Here is a 15,425-nt window from a genome sequence, read left to right on the forward strand (position 1 = left end):
TCATTTCATTTCATTTTCAATAATTAGATGTGAGAAGAAGATTAGATTATTGATGTATTAGAGAGATTAGAGTTTAGAAGCAATTTACTTTTGTAGCAAGATTGAGTTTTGAGGAAAGAATTCAAACAATTGTTGTACATGATGACTTTGAAATCAATGAAATATTGAAGTTATGGTGTTTTGTTGCAATTCTCTTGGTTATCTTCATGGTTGTTCAATTTTCTTGAATCATTCTCAATCAAAGTAGTGTGTTAATTCGAAGGACAAAGTGTTGGACTTGATCTTTGGTAGGATTCGCTTTCCAAACCACTAGCTTCTTGTTGATTGTAGGAACGCCTTGCGTGGTCAACTGGAGAATACTTGAATCACTTAACCTTCAATCATTGTTGTATCTTGGATATGTACCTTCGTGGTAGTGTCTTTGATCTTTGATGTATTGAAAAATCATTTGTTACCTTAGAAGATCGCATCAATTTCAATTGAGTTGTTATTTTATGGCAAAATTGAAGTTGGTAGAATCTTGCCAAGTCTTGTCCACATTGAGTCATTCTTAGGGTTAGACTAGATTAGATCTCTTGCAAACCCTATCCTTTTGATATTTTTTTTTGAAAAGCTTCTTTAGTTTAGCAAAATCTTCGGCAACGTAAGGCCCCTTGATGACACAACAATCACAACGACCACTGGTGCTTATCCACACGTAGAGACCCTACTTACAAGAACATTGGAGTCATCCTAACTGATCCTTCTTGCGAAATCTTCAGCAGTTAGCGACTTTATTCAAGAGAGGATAAGATGCCTTTGGGTATTTTATTCTGTGTATGATTGTGTACAAAATACACGTCAACAGACTGGGGCGAGTGTCCCCAAGTTTTTTGACAAGCAACACAATTGCAGAGAAAGTTATTTTAGTTTTAGGGGACATCACATTTTCAAATACTTCTTTTTGAAGTCAGAGTCTGCTATCCAAGAATGCAACCCTTGGAGGTTAGGGCTGGCTAGGTTGGTAGTTCCGAATGTGTTTGTCAATATAGGCCTGATTAAAACTCTAGCCAATTGTTATAACCCTGAGCGTCGATACATTAGAGTTGTGAATGGGAGTGTACTGGATATCAACAGGGATAAAATATTAGAAGTATTTGATATGTAAGATTGCAGGGATTGCACCACAACAATTGATTTGGAAGGGCTAAAAATAGAGTATGATGCCACTGAGGGTTTTTATAGGAGAAAGTGGTTGCCCGTGCACAGACCAAGATACAAGGGTGATTTGCAACAATTTGCTACAACAAAAAAACCCCCTATAAAATTGATCTATTCTATAGATATTTTGAGATGACATATTATACAATATGTCAGGTGTTGGGGTATGATGGAAATTCTATGATGCCAAAAGAAATTATGTTGCTTACTTGTAATGTTCAAAGTGAGACACGTTAATTTCAAGCAATCAGATGTTAAACTAACCCAATTAATTATAATCAGACTGTGAATAAACAGTAATAGTAATAAAACACAAGACACAAGACGCTAATACCCTGGGATAACCTCCCTCTTGGAGGTGAAAAACCTAGCCTTAAATATGATATGTATTATCTCAATTGTAGGCAATTACAATATAGCAAACTTATCTCAGATTGCTGTCCAAACAGCAAGTTGACAAGGTAATGAAGGATGTAGCCCTAATCAACAGTAGATGACGAAAAGAGAGGATCAGCAGTAGATGACAACAATAGGTTGGAGCAGAATTGCAGAAGATCTTGACAACTTCGCCCAACAATATCCTTGACTGAATTCGCACAAGTGAAGAGTTCGCTAAAGTGTAGGAGAGCAGATTGCATTTGCTAAGAATGATTGTATAAATGACTTCATCTTCAAGTGGATTATATACCATCCTTTTGGCGCTAAACATCCTCAAGTCAGCTTGCAAGATAAATAATTAATATTATACATTTTCCCACGTTAGGTATTGGGTCCAGCCCAATAGCCACCATGTTACAATTGAGCCCAGCCCAAAACATAGTTAATTGTTACATTTGGGTCTACCCTATCTACAAGTTACATTCAGTATAGGACCACAAGTTACATCGCCCAATTAGGGTGAGACCAAATTGCAAGTTACATTTGTAGGGCCTGTCCTATCCACAAGTTACATTATAACAAGACATAATTACAAGTTACATGTATTTGGGCCCAGCCCTAAGTTCAATTTACATAGTAGATAATACATGTGTATTTTAACTGTCATTGACAACATTAAAATACAATAGATAGGTATCTGAGCTAGCTACTATTTCAACAAGACAGATTATAGAACATAGGACTATCCTCAATTTGTGGCAGATGCAATCCATGATTCATTGGTTAGAATTAAACAGGGTAGTGCCACAGTAACATTCAGGTGGTATCCCTTATTAATGCACATGCTACTTGTTCTAAGGACTGAAGTATAAAGTATGGGGACCAACACTCCATGTCAGACCTTTTGATCAAAACAATGTCAAGAAGCCAGTTCAATTGTGGACTTCTATTTGCGATTGTGGATATGAGCATTCACAAGAAGTTAATGAAAGAATTGATCAGCAGGAAGAAGAAGAGGTGAATCAAGAAGTGAGATTGCAACCCTATGTCCTGCCTGATGAGCAAAATGATGACATGATTCAATTAAGTAATTATTTGACTGCACTGCCCATTGATGAAGGGGCCGTACTATTGCCAGGGTTGCCAACTGCAGACACATACCTGTCATGCCTGTCACACCTATCCCTATGGCGTCTCAAATCCAATTTGTCCAATGTATCCTGTAACCTGTCAAGCGCTTGCACAATCCTAGGTTGAGCATTAGCCAATGTTCTCATCACCTCATCAGGGTCGGGGTGGTTCCATCTCTCCTCCTGTTGAGGACTCCTATTTCCCTCAGGAATGTCACCTATATCAAAGTCCAAATAACCTTGTGCTCTCCTATGTGTATAATATCTGTATGGTCCTGTCCTACCAAGGTACATGAAAATTTCTCCAAACCCTCAGGCTGGCAGGTTCACTGCCCTAATACCAATGAAAGATCCCTTCTCCAGCTGATCTGAAAATTGAACTAAATTTTCTGATTTTTGGATTGTTCTCGTTTGATTTTTCTTTGACCAGCGAAAGGAAGTGTTTGGTTTGGTTTTGTATTTTTGAGTTTTTGATGCCAAATGGGAATACAATGCTTGAAAAGGAAATAAATAGAACAATGACACTTTTTTGGACCTTTTCTACTATTAAATAAGTGACTGATTAGGAAATCAGAGCTCTGATTTTTATTACAGCAAACAACAATTGTGATTTTGAAAGATTTATTTCAATAGAAGGACAAATAGCATACCAGGGGTCCCACGCCAAGCCTAGGATGATGTGTTTTATTGATGAATTCAAATAAACTGCAATATAAGGGCGTCCAAGGTAGACCAATGCTTCCAATGAGGTTTATTTGCACTAACTATAATTATCAAAAACAATTATTGGAAGAGTTGACAATTCTGCTACTGATTCCTCCAAGCTCCTAGGCAAGATCACTGAATTTGCCTAATTTTCCACAAAGGATCACTCATATCAATCACATATGCTTGGATAAGTCTGTTAAATCACTTTATTTGCTGATGGCTAATGCTGACAATGAATTTCCTTCCTTATTCCAACCCTAATCACTGCTGTATGGATTATTTGATATCCCAGCTGCCTCCAAAGTGTTACGACTGGCTATGAGAGGCCACGTAGGTGCTAGGAAAGGTTGTGGCTACCTTTGATTGCTTCCAAAAGCTGATTCCCTTGCTATTGCAGGACTGCAATTGCTGATAAAGTCTGATTATTGTAGCCCACATAGGAATTATGGATGAATTCCTCAGTTTTGTGACTTGGGGTTTCGTCCAAGCTCATCTGGAATCGTGGAGGTTTCGTTCTCGAATGTAGATTTGCTGCATTTCTGAATTTGCAGAGCTCCAATTCCCATACAATGCCAAAAAAATGAATCACCAAATGCCAAAATGAGAGCCTTCAACCTTTTTTATTAACCTCCAACCCTAGGCGCCACTTTAGGGTTCTAGATGCTATGACAAGTTGGAATATTCTCCTCAACTTGGGCGTACATAATAGAGGGTCCAATTTCATTAATAAATGGGCCCACTTTAATTAAAATACAACTTGCCTAGGTAGGTGTGCAAAAGGGGGGTCACTTTATGTTTTAACATTGAACTTAATTTTCAACTTAACAAAGTCACACTATAATTTATTTCTATTTTCAGAAAAAATGACTTAGGAAATAAAATAACATAAAGTGCTTATAGAATAAGTTGTCCAAGGCCAAAATTGGCTAAGTATGAATTCCCTTTGCTAGCCAAACATCCCCTATCCACTAAATTCACTTGCGGAGATGGGTAATGGACGAATCTTTGTCTCCTGAGTGACCACTAGGAAAGAGGGGACATTATAGTCCTCCGTTCTCGAGATTGCTTGCCCTCAAGCAAACGCAATGCTGAATGTTGTAGAATTGCTTCTCCTTACCATGTAGCATCCTCTATGGGCAAGTCTTTCCATCGCACCAAATACTCCTGGATCACTCTATTCCTCAGTCTCCTCTCACGCATATCTAGGACCTCAGCTGGTATCATAATCAAACTACCCTCTTCATCTAATGGAGGTAACTTTGGTGAAATCACTGTATGCTGTCCAAGGGCTTTCTTTATTGAAGATACGTGGAAAATATTGTGAATCTTGCTCTCAAGAGGCAGCTCAATCTCATAGGCAACCTCCCCAATCCTCCTCAGTACTCTATATGGCCCATAGAAGAGGGGTTTGAGCTTTTCCGCCCCACTTTTCTAAAGATTGCTTTGCCGGTAAGGTTGTAGATGCAAAAATACCATATCACCAATCCCAAAAGTCCTCTCACCCCTGTGTCGATCAACGTATATATTTTGCTGATTCTGTGCATGTTGTATGTTATCCTTAAGTGTCTTAAGAATGTCTTGACTTCCTGAATCCAATCCTGAGCCAGAGGCGCTCTATTGTCTCCAAGTGCCAAACCCACGAAGGACAAAGCATCATATCCATATAAAGCACGAAAAGGAGTCATGTCTATAGACACATGGTGTGTAGTGTTGTAGTAGTACTCTCCCAGATATAACCAGCGTACCCATGCTCTCTGCTGTCCTACAACCTAGTTACGTAAGTACCCCTCAATCCATTTGTTGACTATCTCGGTTTGTCCGTCTGTCTGGGGGTGGTAACTAGTACTTGGAATCATTTTTGTACCTATAAGTCAGAATAACTCTTGCCAAAATGTCCTCATGAACTTGCTGTCCCGATCACTAACAATGGTCTTAGGAAGACCACGGAGACAGAACACCTCTCTGAAAAACACCTTCGCTACTTGAGAAGCTGTGTAGTCGGCTGCAATAGGGAAGAAATGCGCATATTTTGTCAACCAATCCACAACTACATAGATACAGTCTTTCCCTTGTACCCTCGGGAGTCCAGTGATAAAGTCCATGGATAGTCCTGTCCATTTTTGCTCTGGAATAGGTAATGGTTGCAGCAGAGCTGCAGGGAATGTATGCTTTGACTTATTTTGTTGACAAGTCACACATTACTGTACATAGGGAAAGATGTCTTCTTTGAGACCCTTCCATGAGAATCTCTCCCGTATTTGCCTGTATGTCTTGCAATAGCCTAGATGTCCTGCCACTGGTGTATCATGAATGGCTCGTAAGATCTGATCTTTCAATTTGGATCCAAGAACCAAATAAATTCTGTTTTTGTAGTATATCACATTATCGACCACTATAAACCTGTCATCATGAAATTGCCCATCTAAAATCTCGCATGCCTGCTGATTTTTAAAGTACTCAACTAAAAGTTGAGATTTCCAATCAGCTGAAATATCACTCAAAGAACACAGGGCAGCAACTGAAGGTTTTCTGTAGAGTGCATCAACAACAATATTTTTCTTACCTTTGACATATTCGATGTCAAAGTCATATGCCTGAATTTTACTAACCCATTTTCGATGACGCTCATTGGGTTCTTTCTGCTCTAAGAAGTACTTCAAGCTATTGTGGTCCATCCTCACCACAAATCTACCACCTACCAGGTCTTGTCTAAATTTTGCCAAAGCATGCATGATTGCAAGCATTTCTTTGTCATAGGTGGAGTATAACTTCTCATTATCCTTCAATTTCCTGCTCTCATATGCAATAGAATGATGATTTTGCATGAGCACTGCACCAATACTTTCACCTGAAGCATCACACTCTAGCACAAAAGGCTTAGTAAAATTAGGAAGGGCCAATATTGGACATGAACTCATAACCTGCTTCAGCCGGTCAAAAACACTCTAAGCCTCCTCACATCTAAAGGCACCCTTCCTAGTGAAATCTGTCAATGGGGCTGCAAGTTGCGAGTATCCTCTAACAAATATCCTGTGGTATGCACACAACTCGAGAAATCCTCTCAACTTTGAAACATTCCTAGGAGAGGGCCAATCAAGTATTGCCTGTATTTTCTCCTGATGTACCTTCACTCCATTTGTACCAATCACTATTTATGAACCTTCACTCCATTTGGACCAATCACTATTTATACTTGTTAAATATTTGGGAAGACCATTTAATTTTTTTTGGTGTTTCACAAAGAATATGCTCTATGGTTGTGACTATTCATCTTAGAGAACATGAACTTTGCCACTTGTTTCTAAATAGGATCTACTTGCTTTACAAGCATGACCCCTACTGTAATAGTGGAACTTGAGAAACAAGTGAAATTTAGAACAAATAGGATAGTTTTTGACAGCCATTGATTCAAAGACAAGCTGTTCAGTCAGTTTCTCCAGTTGACAGCTCAGTGTTTTGACATGATTGACATTATTGTGGACACTAATGTCTTGTCATGTAGTTTTAATAATTTCACTTTGGGTTTCCTAAGGCATTTTTCATTGTACATGAGGAACCTGTAATTAGTGATTTGAATTGTTTCTAGTGTAACAAATAATGAGAGTTTTTTGGATTGAATTGGCAGTTCAAATTTTTTCTAACACTTTGGTTCTCTATACTGTACTCATCATCAGGGAAGAGGGTTCTGTTAGACAGATTTGATACCAGGAGTAAACTGAGAGGGAGGGGGGGTGAATCAGTTTACCATCAGAAATCAGAACTAATGCATATCAAAACCATTAAACCGGAGTACAAAGAAACCAACACAGTGAAGAATAGAACATGAAAGCACAAAACACACAACACCAATATTTTGACGTGGAAAACTCGGTAAAGGGAAAAACCACGGTGGGAAACCCTACCCACAATTAGATGAATACTCTACAGTAGTATTGTGAACAATTACAATGGGGTCTGCACTTGCAGAAAGGCCAATAGCCTAGAGTGCACTGCTCATCACAAAAAGAAGACTCACTGACTTACAAAAACATCGGACTACAATCCGGAAAGAATGAATTGTGAAAGTAGCATCTCCTAATGCTTGATACAGTTCCGGTTAAGCACATATGTCTGCCCTACAATACAAAAACCTTCACCGAATGATATATCACTTGTTCACACATAAACCTTCCTCTTATAATGTAGACATAACCATCGATCCCATCCATCGATATCTAAATTACATGAATAAGTCACCTATAAATACAGATCATCAACCTTATTGACAAGGTCGGCTAAACCCTAAACCCATAATAACAAAAATTACATTACACGGTATCACCGGACCAATATTATGATTTTCATTACATAGCATGGACCTAAATCAAGTAACCAAACAATTCCCTCCGTTGGAAATTCCGCTAAGACCAAAATCCAACATGCTTCACTAACCGGTAGAAACCCTTAGTGAAGTAACAAAGAAAGTCCAACCAGATCCAAATAGGACCACCATAACAGCACACCAGCCAATGCAAAGTCACCAAACACTCGGAATATGATCAAGAAGCACTTTCAACATGATAGAAACCGATTTCATAAGCCGGACCAAAATTGTCTGACCAAAACACCAAATATATATTGGTAAAGCTAACCGGGAAAGCCAGAAGCTAGCCAGTATTGGTAAATACCAACCGGGAACATAAGCGATAGTTACCGGAGCACCAAAACATAAACCAACAGAATATGGAAAACAAATAACCATCCAGAGTAAGCATCCAAAACCGATTCTAGAGATCTGATCATACCGGATTAGAATCATAGCCAAGACCAAGATGATCACCAAGACTAACCGGGATAGGTCCAACCGGGATAGTCTCCAACCGGGATACAGTGTTGACATCAATGACAACACTTAACCAGATCCAGCATATTGCCAACAGGTTCTGTGTTAGTTTTACCCAACTTTATAAGTTTTGTAGACAGTTCAAAATACTCCTCTATTTGCATACCAGTAGTATGCAAGATGCTTCTAGCTATGTACATCTGTTTGAGATCAATCAATAACCCCAAAAAATTTCATAGGAAATTTACTAATTGTTCTGTCAATGGGATATTTATTAATTGTTAGGTCAATAAGCTAACTGTAGAAGAGGAAATTTGAACTAAGAGTGCAAGTGCAAACTAATGGTCTGCTTTTACCTTGGATTATAGTGTAAATGAAAGGTAAATAAAACAATACAAACTTAGAAAAGCATCATACCTTCCATGATATATTTGATTGCTCCAAAGTGATGTGCTGATGTTGTAGTGGTATGTTGAGTTGCTCTTGGGGTCTCCAATGTGACAGCATATACCTGCAAATTTTCTCGTATGAAAATGCTTGCTGATGGCATGAATCTTTAGAGTTGAGGGGAGAGGAATGGAGGTTAGGATTTGTTTCAAATAGAGGGCTAGGATTGACTTGATTATATGGATGGCAAGGATTAAAAATTAGTTAAATTTGTATTGAAGGTAGTTGGAGATGGTTGGGTACAATTAGACTGATTGATTTAATCGCTAGGATTGAGTATTAATTTCATTTTGGATTGAATATGTGGAATTTAAAATCGTTATTTAAGAACTTAGTTGAAAATAGATGGCTAAGATTATATGCTAGTTTGACTTTGGATTGATGATTTGGATTTATTTTAAATTTAAATTGTTGACGTGACATGATTATCCTGTTAATGGGGGATCAGCCTAGGATTTGGAGACTTAGCTGAACTAATCAAATAATTAGATTATTTAATATGTATGTAGGATGTTAGTTTAATTAAACAAATATGATATCTTTAATAGATTAGATGATGGTGGAAATGTTAGAGGATAAGCCATAGCTAATTAAATTAATATAATTTAACCAATTAATAAGAGTTGATATGATAAGAATGTGGTTACAAGTGGGCTAATATGGTGGCAAAAGTAGTGATGTTAGGTGTGTCATTAGGGTGTGGTTAATTTTAGGTGTGTACACTAAGCCCTTTGAGTCTTTCTATTTGGATGTTGAGTTTTTCATATGATGCAGTCATTCTGTGTTGGGATTAAACATGATATCTCTACAAGTTTGATGCATGATGTGTGGTTTTGTTTAATGCAGACCTATATTGATCACAATTTTATAGTTTTCTAGTATCTTTGATTTGAGGTCATTCATCCATTTTATGATGGGGTTGAATGGCTGGATCGGAACTTTTTATATTTGAATGGGACAAAGCTTTGATTTTGTCTTCCTGTGTATTGGCTGTTGTTAATAGTCTCTGTTGACCTGTCACTTTATTCATATTGTTATTCTTTCTTGACCGTCATCTGCAGGAGGCTGATCCAATTCACCGTCCACTTCTGAAGTTTCTCTTTGCTCGTGCTTGCAGACCATACTTTGATTTCATAAAGTCATGGCTTTATCGAGCAGCTGTCAAGGATCCATATAAAGAGTTCATTGTTGAGGCATCAGAAAACATGGAATCTAATTCATGTATTGGGAAAGGATATGCAAATCATTTTCCTGCCTCAAGTATAAGGGTAATGTTGAAGGTTACATTCGAGACTTTTGATTTCATTTCAGAGATATTGTGTCAGAAGAAGTACTATCTATTGAGTCAACCAAGTGTTAACTTAATAAAATAATAAACATATAGCATACATTCAAGTTTATATATCTTCTTTCAGGTTGATAGTTGTATTGTTTTGTTACTGTTTTAAGTATACAATAGAATGAATTTCTCTGTGCAGGTGCGTGATGGAGTTTCTGTACCTTGTTTTTTGAAACATGTTTCTACTCCTCTCCTTCGAGCTGGCCAGCAGCTTCAAGTACTTACAAGGTTGTTTCATACTGCTATGTTTGGAAAGAAAATATCACATTTTTTGAGCAACTGCATGCCTTCTGCTGCTTTGACTCAGTTATCGAGTTTGGAAGCTATTTTAGGCTCTTGGGCATATTTTTCAAATGAGAATGCATTGCATGAGCCTGTTTTAGTTTATAGCAAAAGGAAGTTAGAGGGGTTGATTCAAAAGAGGGAAAAGGCAAATCGACAGATGCTGGAAAGACTTGACAAAATTTTTGTAGGTCTGAGCAATATTTGTAGGCAGAAGGGATTCATGGTGAGTGCTTTTATTATTTCCTTAAGTTGTTTTTGGCTGTTTGAATTGCTCTTTCCTTTTTTCTGTGCACAAGTTTCGCAGGAAATAATACTTCCATATGCTATTTATGTTAAACATAGAACAAGAGGTAGCTATGTCTCAATGTACTGCTGATAGTCAGCCTTTGTGTTAGTATAAATAATATTATTGTGTTTTTTTTTCTCAATATGACATGTTACACTTAATGTGAACATTTTGAAGAAAATATTGGATGATTATAAATGTGTTGCTTGTAGTCAGCTTTTGGTTTGGAATAAGTAATTTTAAGTAGTTTTTTTCTCAATATAATCTGATACACATTGTACAAACATTTGTTAAAGAGTGTGTTTGACTTTGTTATATTAGATGCTAAGCTTGCATGTTTAAATACCATTTTGGTTCCAGGTAGCCCCTGTAAGCCATGGCTCACAATATTTTCATGGTCCAGAAGACTACCAAGGAAACTCACAGAAGGTTAATGACCAGACAGAGAAAGGAGATGCCATGTCTGCTACTAGAACGTTGTAAGTTTCACTTTTTATGTAAAAGATTAAGTAGTTTCAATTAAAAATACTGAATAGGGTACTATATTGTTATTTCTCACCTTCCTACTTTCCCTGTAAGTTTGAAAAACTAACTGATAAATTAGTTGGAGAATTTGGAGTTATACTACGCTACTTTTGTTTGGCACTTACAAAGGAATTACATTATAAACTTTTCATGGAATCTGACAGTTCGAAGTCACTTTTATTCCATTTATGAAGATTTTTGGCTAGAAGGCAGAGGCAATTAGTGATCAATTAAATCTGGATATGAATTTTTATGATTCTTTCTGCTAACATTAGTATTTCATATGTGGCAATTGTTTTTACAGAGATACTCTGTGCAAAGAAGAACATCAGGAAAACTCTTCCAAGTTCTTGGAGGATGATTTTCAAGGTGGATTTGGAACAACATCTGAAGCTATAGATACAGATGTCTCCGAATCATCGAGTGATGAGGATAGCTGGAGTGATAATATCCTTACAGACTGCACTGCAGTATCGGGACACAAGTTAACGGAAACAATATTTGGGGATCAATTGCAGGAAATACCTAGAGAAAGACTGGATGTTAAAAAAATGGGTAGGTCAGGTGATGGGAATTCACAATCTTCTTTGATCAGGAAGTCCAAAGATGATAAAGTTGTAATAAAGGATTCTAATTGTAATGATAAAGTAGGATCTGAAATGTTTCTCCATTGTGGAATGGGATGTAGAAACTGGGTTCCAGTTCCCTCATCAGGTATCAAGTTATCAACCGATGCAACTGAGAACAGAAAGCTTGATTCGCTGATTTCAGACTATCAAAGAGGAACAAACTGGCCACAGAGTGGTCTTCCTAGAAATCCATTTCTCGTTGCATTAGCATGTGAAAATAAATCAAATGATTATCTTTTGCCAGATTTTTCTGACAGTGATAATGCATGGGACATTGCATTTGGTAGCGCCTTGGGTCCTGTGCAGAGGTGTCACCAGGTTTCAGAGACTTCTCTAATGAAAAAAACGTCTCTCCAGAGTTCTAAAGTGGAATCCAAACCATTTACGATGAAAAGTTATAGTGATCATGAATGTTCAGATTTTTCCATTGTAGATGGTAATTATTTTTTGGAACATCAAAGTAGTTGCAGTTATATGGCTTTTCATCCACTGCTGACAAGAAATGCTTGGGGCCATCTGCAGTATCTTATTCCTGAGAGGAGTCTTAGTGAGCGGCAGGCTAACAGTCTCCCTTACTATGATTTTTCTTCTGTAACAGAAAATCCTGAAACTTTTGCAAAGAACATGGCTTCCGAGGATGTTGGAGTTGACCATTCCTTCTTGGCTGAGCACCACGAGTACATGGAAAACAGACATTCCAATAACATTAGGATGATCAATCATGAGAATAGAAGGACAAACCTGACAGATGATTGTAAACCGAGTTCTGAAAGTGGTATTCTCAAAGAAACACAACCATCTGGAGAAATCTTTTGTGAACTTGACCATAATAACATGATTTACAGAAGAAAACTTGCAGATACCGACAATAATTATTTAATGTCAGATTGTTACAAAGAGGACAGCTTGTCAAAAGTGTTTGGGGGTGCCAAGTGGGAGACATCTTTAGGGTATTCTAAGAATGAAGAAAGTTTGGAAACAGGAGAATTTGAGGAAGATTCAGAAATTGCATCAGAGATTCCACTCGATGTTGTCATTGACAAGTGTATTGTGCAGGAGATCATGCTTCAGTATCCTTCTGATTGTGTTGTTCTTTCTTTTTCTCAAGACATCTTAAAGACAATATTGAGCCAATGATTTGCTTCCATTTGCTCAAGACATCTTAAAGGCAATATTGAGCCAATGATTTGCTTCCATTTGCTCAAGACATCTTAAAGGCAATATTGAGCCATTGATTTGCTTCCATTTGCTCAAGACATCTTAAAGGCAATATTGAGCCATTGATTTGCTTCCATTTGCTCAATTTGTTTTTAGATATCTTAAACGACACACCATTGTGATGTAGGAATTGTACCTTTTTCAGCTAGAAGATTTTTGTAGACAACTGATGCTTTCAACTTGAGTTTGCTTTTGGTCATTCATTTTTGAATTCTCTCTATTTACATCCATTTGGTGTCAGAAGCAAAGTTCCCAGACTCGGACTCGGCTCTGACTCGGCAAGGCTGACTCGACTCGTGACTCGGCTCGGACTGGGCAATGACTCGGCAACGACTCGGCAAAATAAGAAAACCCTTGAAATTTAGAGATTTTTAACAATTTAAAACTTGTTTCATACACCCATTATTGAATTAAGCTTAAAGACAGTATAACATCATCAAATAGAAGCTAATTTGATCACATACATAAACATACATCCATCACATGCGTAGAAATGTAAATTGTAGTTGAAGGAATTAGAAAACATAGATATATAGAGTTATAAATGTTGTCCAATGTATATAAAATCCATGACTTCAAATGTTCCCAAACATATATGTAACTGTAAAGTGTAAACAAAAACAAGTCTATGGCTCAAGCTCTAGCTCAGCCTCGTCTATCTGCCTCCTAGAAAGGCGTCTAAGGTAGGTCCTGGATGACTGAGTAGCCATAGTCTCTGCCTGTGATGTGCCAGTCTGAGTAGCCATAGGTGTTGTGCCTGATCATGCTCTATCCTCCTCCTCTGCCATACCCACAACCTCAGCCTCTCTGTCTACTTGGTCAACCCACTCAAGGTCCTCATTAGTGAAGACTGGATCGGTGGACTGAGTGAGCCAATCAAACTGTAGTGTTGCCCCAATGTGATTTGTGCAATCTTTTCACCTCTTCCTCTCAGTTGGTTGCAAAGCTATGGCTTCCTATTTTTCCAGTGTTCCACGGACATTGGGGATGAGGGGACGCGTTTCCGGGATGGGGGGACCAAGGGCCTAAGTTTGGGGACGGCAGGGGGACGGCGACGGAGGGGTGGCGGGGTGGTTGTGCTAATATAGTTATACATATACATATAGTACTTGAAAAACTAGTTTTGAAAAGATGTATGACAGTATTACAGTATAAGAATTACATTTTCAAATGAGACTATAGGAAATTTGAAATACTAAATCTAAATACCAATTACCAAGATTTCTAAGTTGTGTTGTTATATGGAGCCTAATCAGAGTCAGAGGTTAGATTTTCCCTACTTCTATCGGCGCAGTTTCCCCCTATATTTTTCAACGGGGGTTTGGGGGCAGCGCCCCCAACTTGGGGTCAAGGGGCATCGCCCCTTGCGTGGGTCAAGGGGCAGCGCCCCTTGCGCGTTCCCTGTCGCGATACAGGGCGGGGTCGAGGGGCAACGCCCTGCGAGGCCAAAAATACTTTTATTATTTTCTAAAGGCGTCGGGTGTTATAAGAAAGGGAAATGGCGAAAAAAGTCATTACAAAATGTTATGTTTTTTTTTTTTTTTTTTTACTGCACTTTATTAAGTGACTCCAGCCGGGCCACGACCCTCGGACTCGGCGAGTCAGAGAATGACTCGCCTGACTCGGCGAGTCAGAGAATGACTCGCCTGACTCGGCGAGTCAGGCGAGTCACGCCCTCTGACCCGTCCAAGCCCGGGTCAGGGTCACCGTGACCCGGCAGGGGTCACCCGGCCCGCTGACTTGCATGACTCGTCGCGAGTCACAGAACTCTGGTCAGAAGTACTGCTAGCCTAAATTTCACATCCAGAAAAGTTTGAATTGTTTTTTGATCCCATAACTTTGCCTCTCTGCATCTATTTTGAAGAGCAGAAAGTTTTCCAACTAACCTTGTTGAAGTCAATAAAAGTTATTTATACTCCATTACTTCCTCTAGGATACTTCTATATAAGTGATACACAATAAAAGAGAGTTAATTTGCTTCTATATAATATGTGTTTTTTCTTTTCACACCTATCTTTTTCTTGAATGTATTCATTCTAATTTTTTTCCCATAGGAGACCACTGAGATTATGTACCGCTTCTATATCATCATCTCCCAGTCTTACTAGGGAAGTATCCTAGTGTGGATTTAGGCTGATTACATATCTAGGTTATATTCATGTTATACTCAATTTAAATTAATATAAGATACAAGATAACACATTTGGAGAGGGAGTAAACACATAACATAGCTTAGGACAAATGCTTGTAGAAATGACCTAGATAACATTGTTCAACTTTCGGGATTTGAATGCAATCCTCCTATGTTTTATATATTTAAAATTTGAAAAAAATCTAAATCCTTTATAATCTTCTTATATTACGTTGAGGAGTTTATTTAAGTTGTTAATGCAGATCTTGGAATTCTTTGAGGATCTGAGAATTATCCTGGTTTATACTAGGATAGTAATTATTCTAT

At 38.1% G+C, this 15,425-nt stretch overlaps 1 protein-coding gene across 9 annotated transcripts in view; it reads left to right on the forward strand.

Annotated features, from left to right (window-relative positions):
* Positions 1-15,425, forward strand: part of LOC131067952 (uncharacterized) — a 217,358-nt gene that overhangs the window by 55,382 nt on the left and 146,551 nt on the right. For 8 of the 9 annotated variants that reach the window (XM_059207457.1, XM_059207460.1, XM_059207459.1 and 5 more), the window contains exons 3-6: positions 9,747-9,965; positions 10,164-10,532; positions 10,956-11,074; positions 11,425-12,819. In XM_059207457.1, coding sequence (XP_059063440.1) covers positions 9,747-9,965; positions 10,164-10,532; positions 10,956-11,074; positions 11,425-12,819 — 2,102 coding nt within the window. The remainder of the gene's footprint in view (positions 1-9,746; positions 9,966-10,163; positions 10,533-10,955; positions 11,075-11,424; positions 12,820-15,425) is intronic. The other variant, XM_059207456.1, reaches the window with a different exon arrangement.

This window comes from Cryptomeria japonica, chromosome 6, assembly GCF_030272615.1.
Source record: "Cryptomeria japonica chromosome 6, Sugi_1.0, whole genome shotgun sequence".
NCBI lineage: Eukaryota > Viridiplantae > Streptophyta > Pinopsida > Cupressales > Cupressaceae > Cryptomeria > Cryptomeria japonica.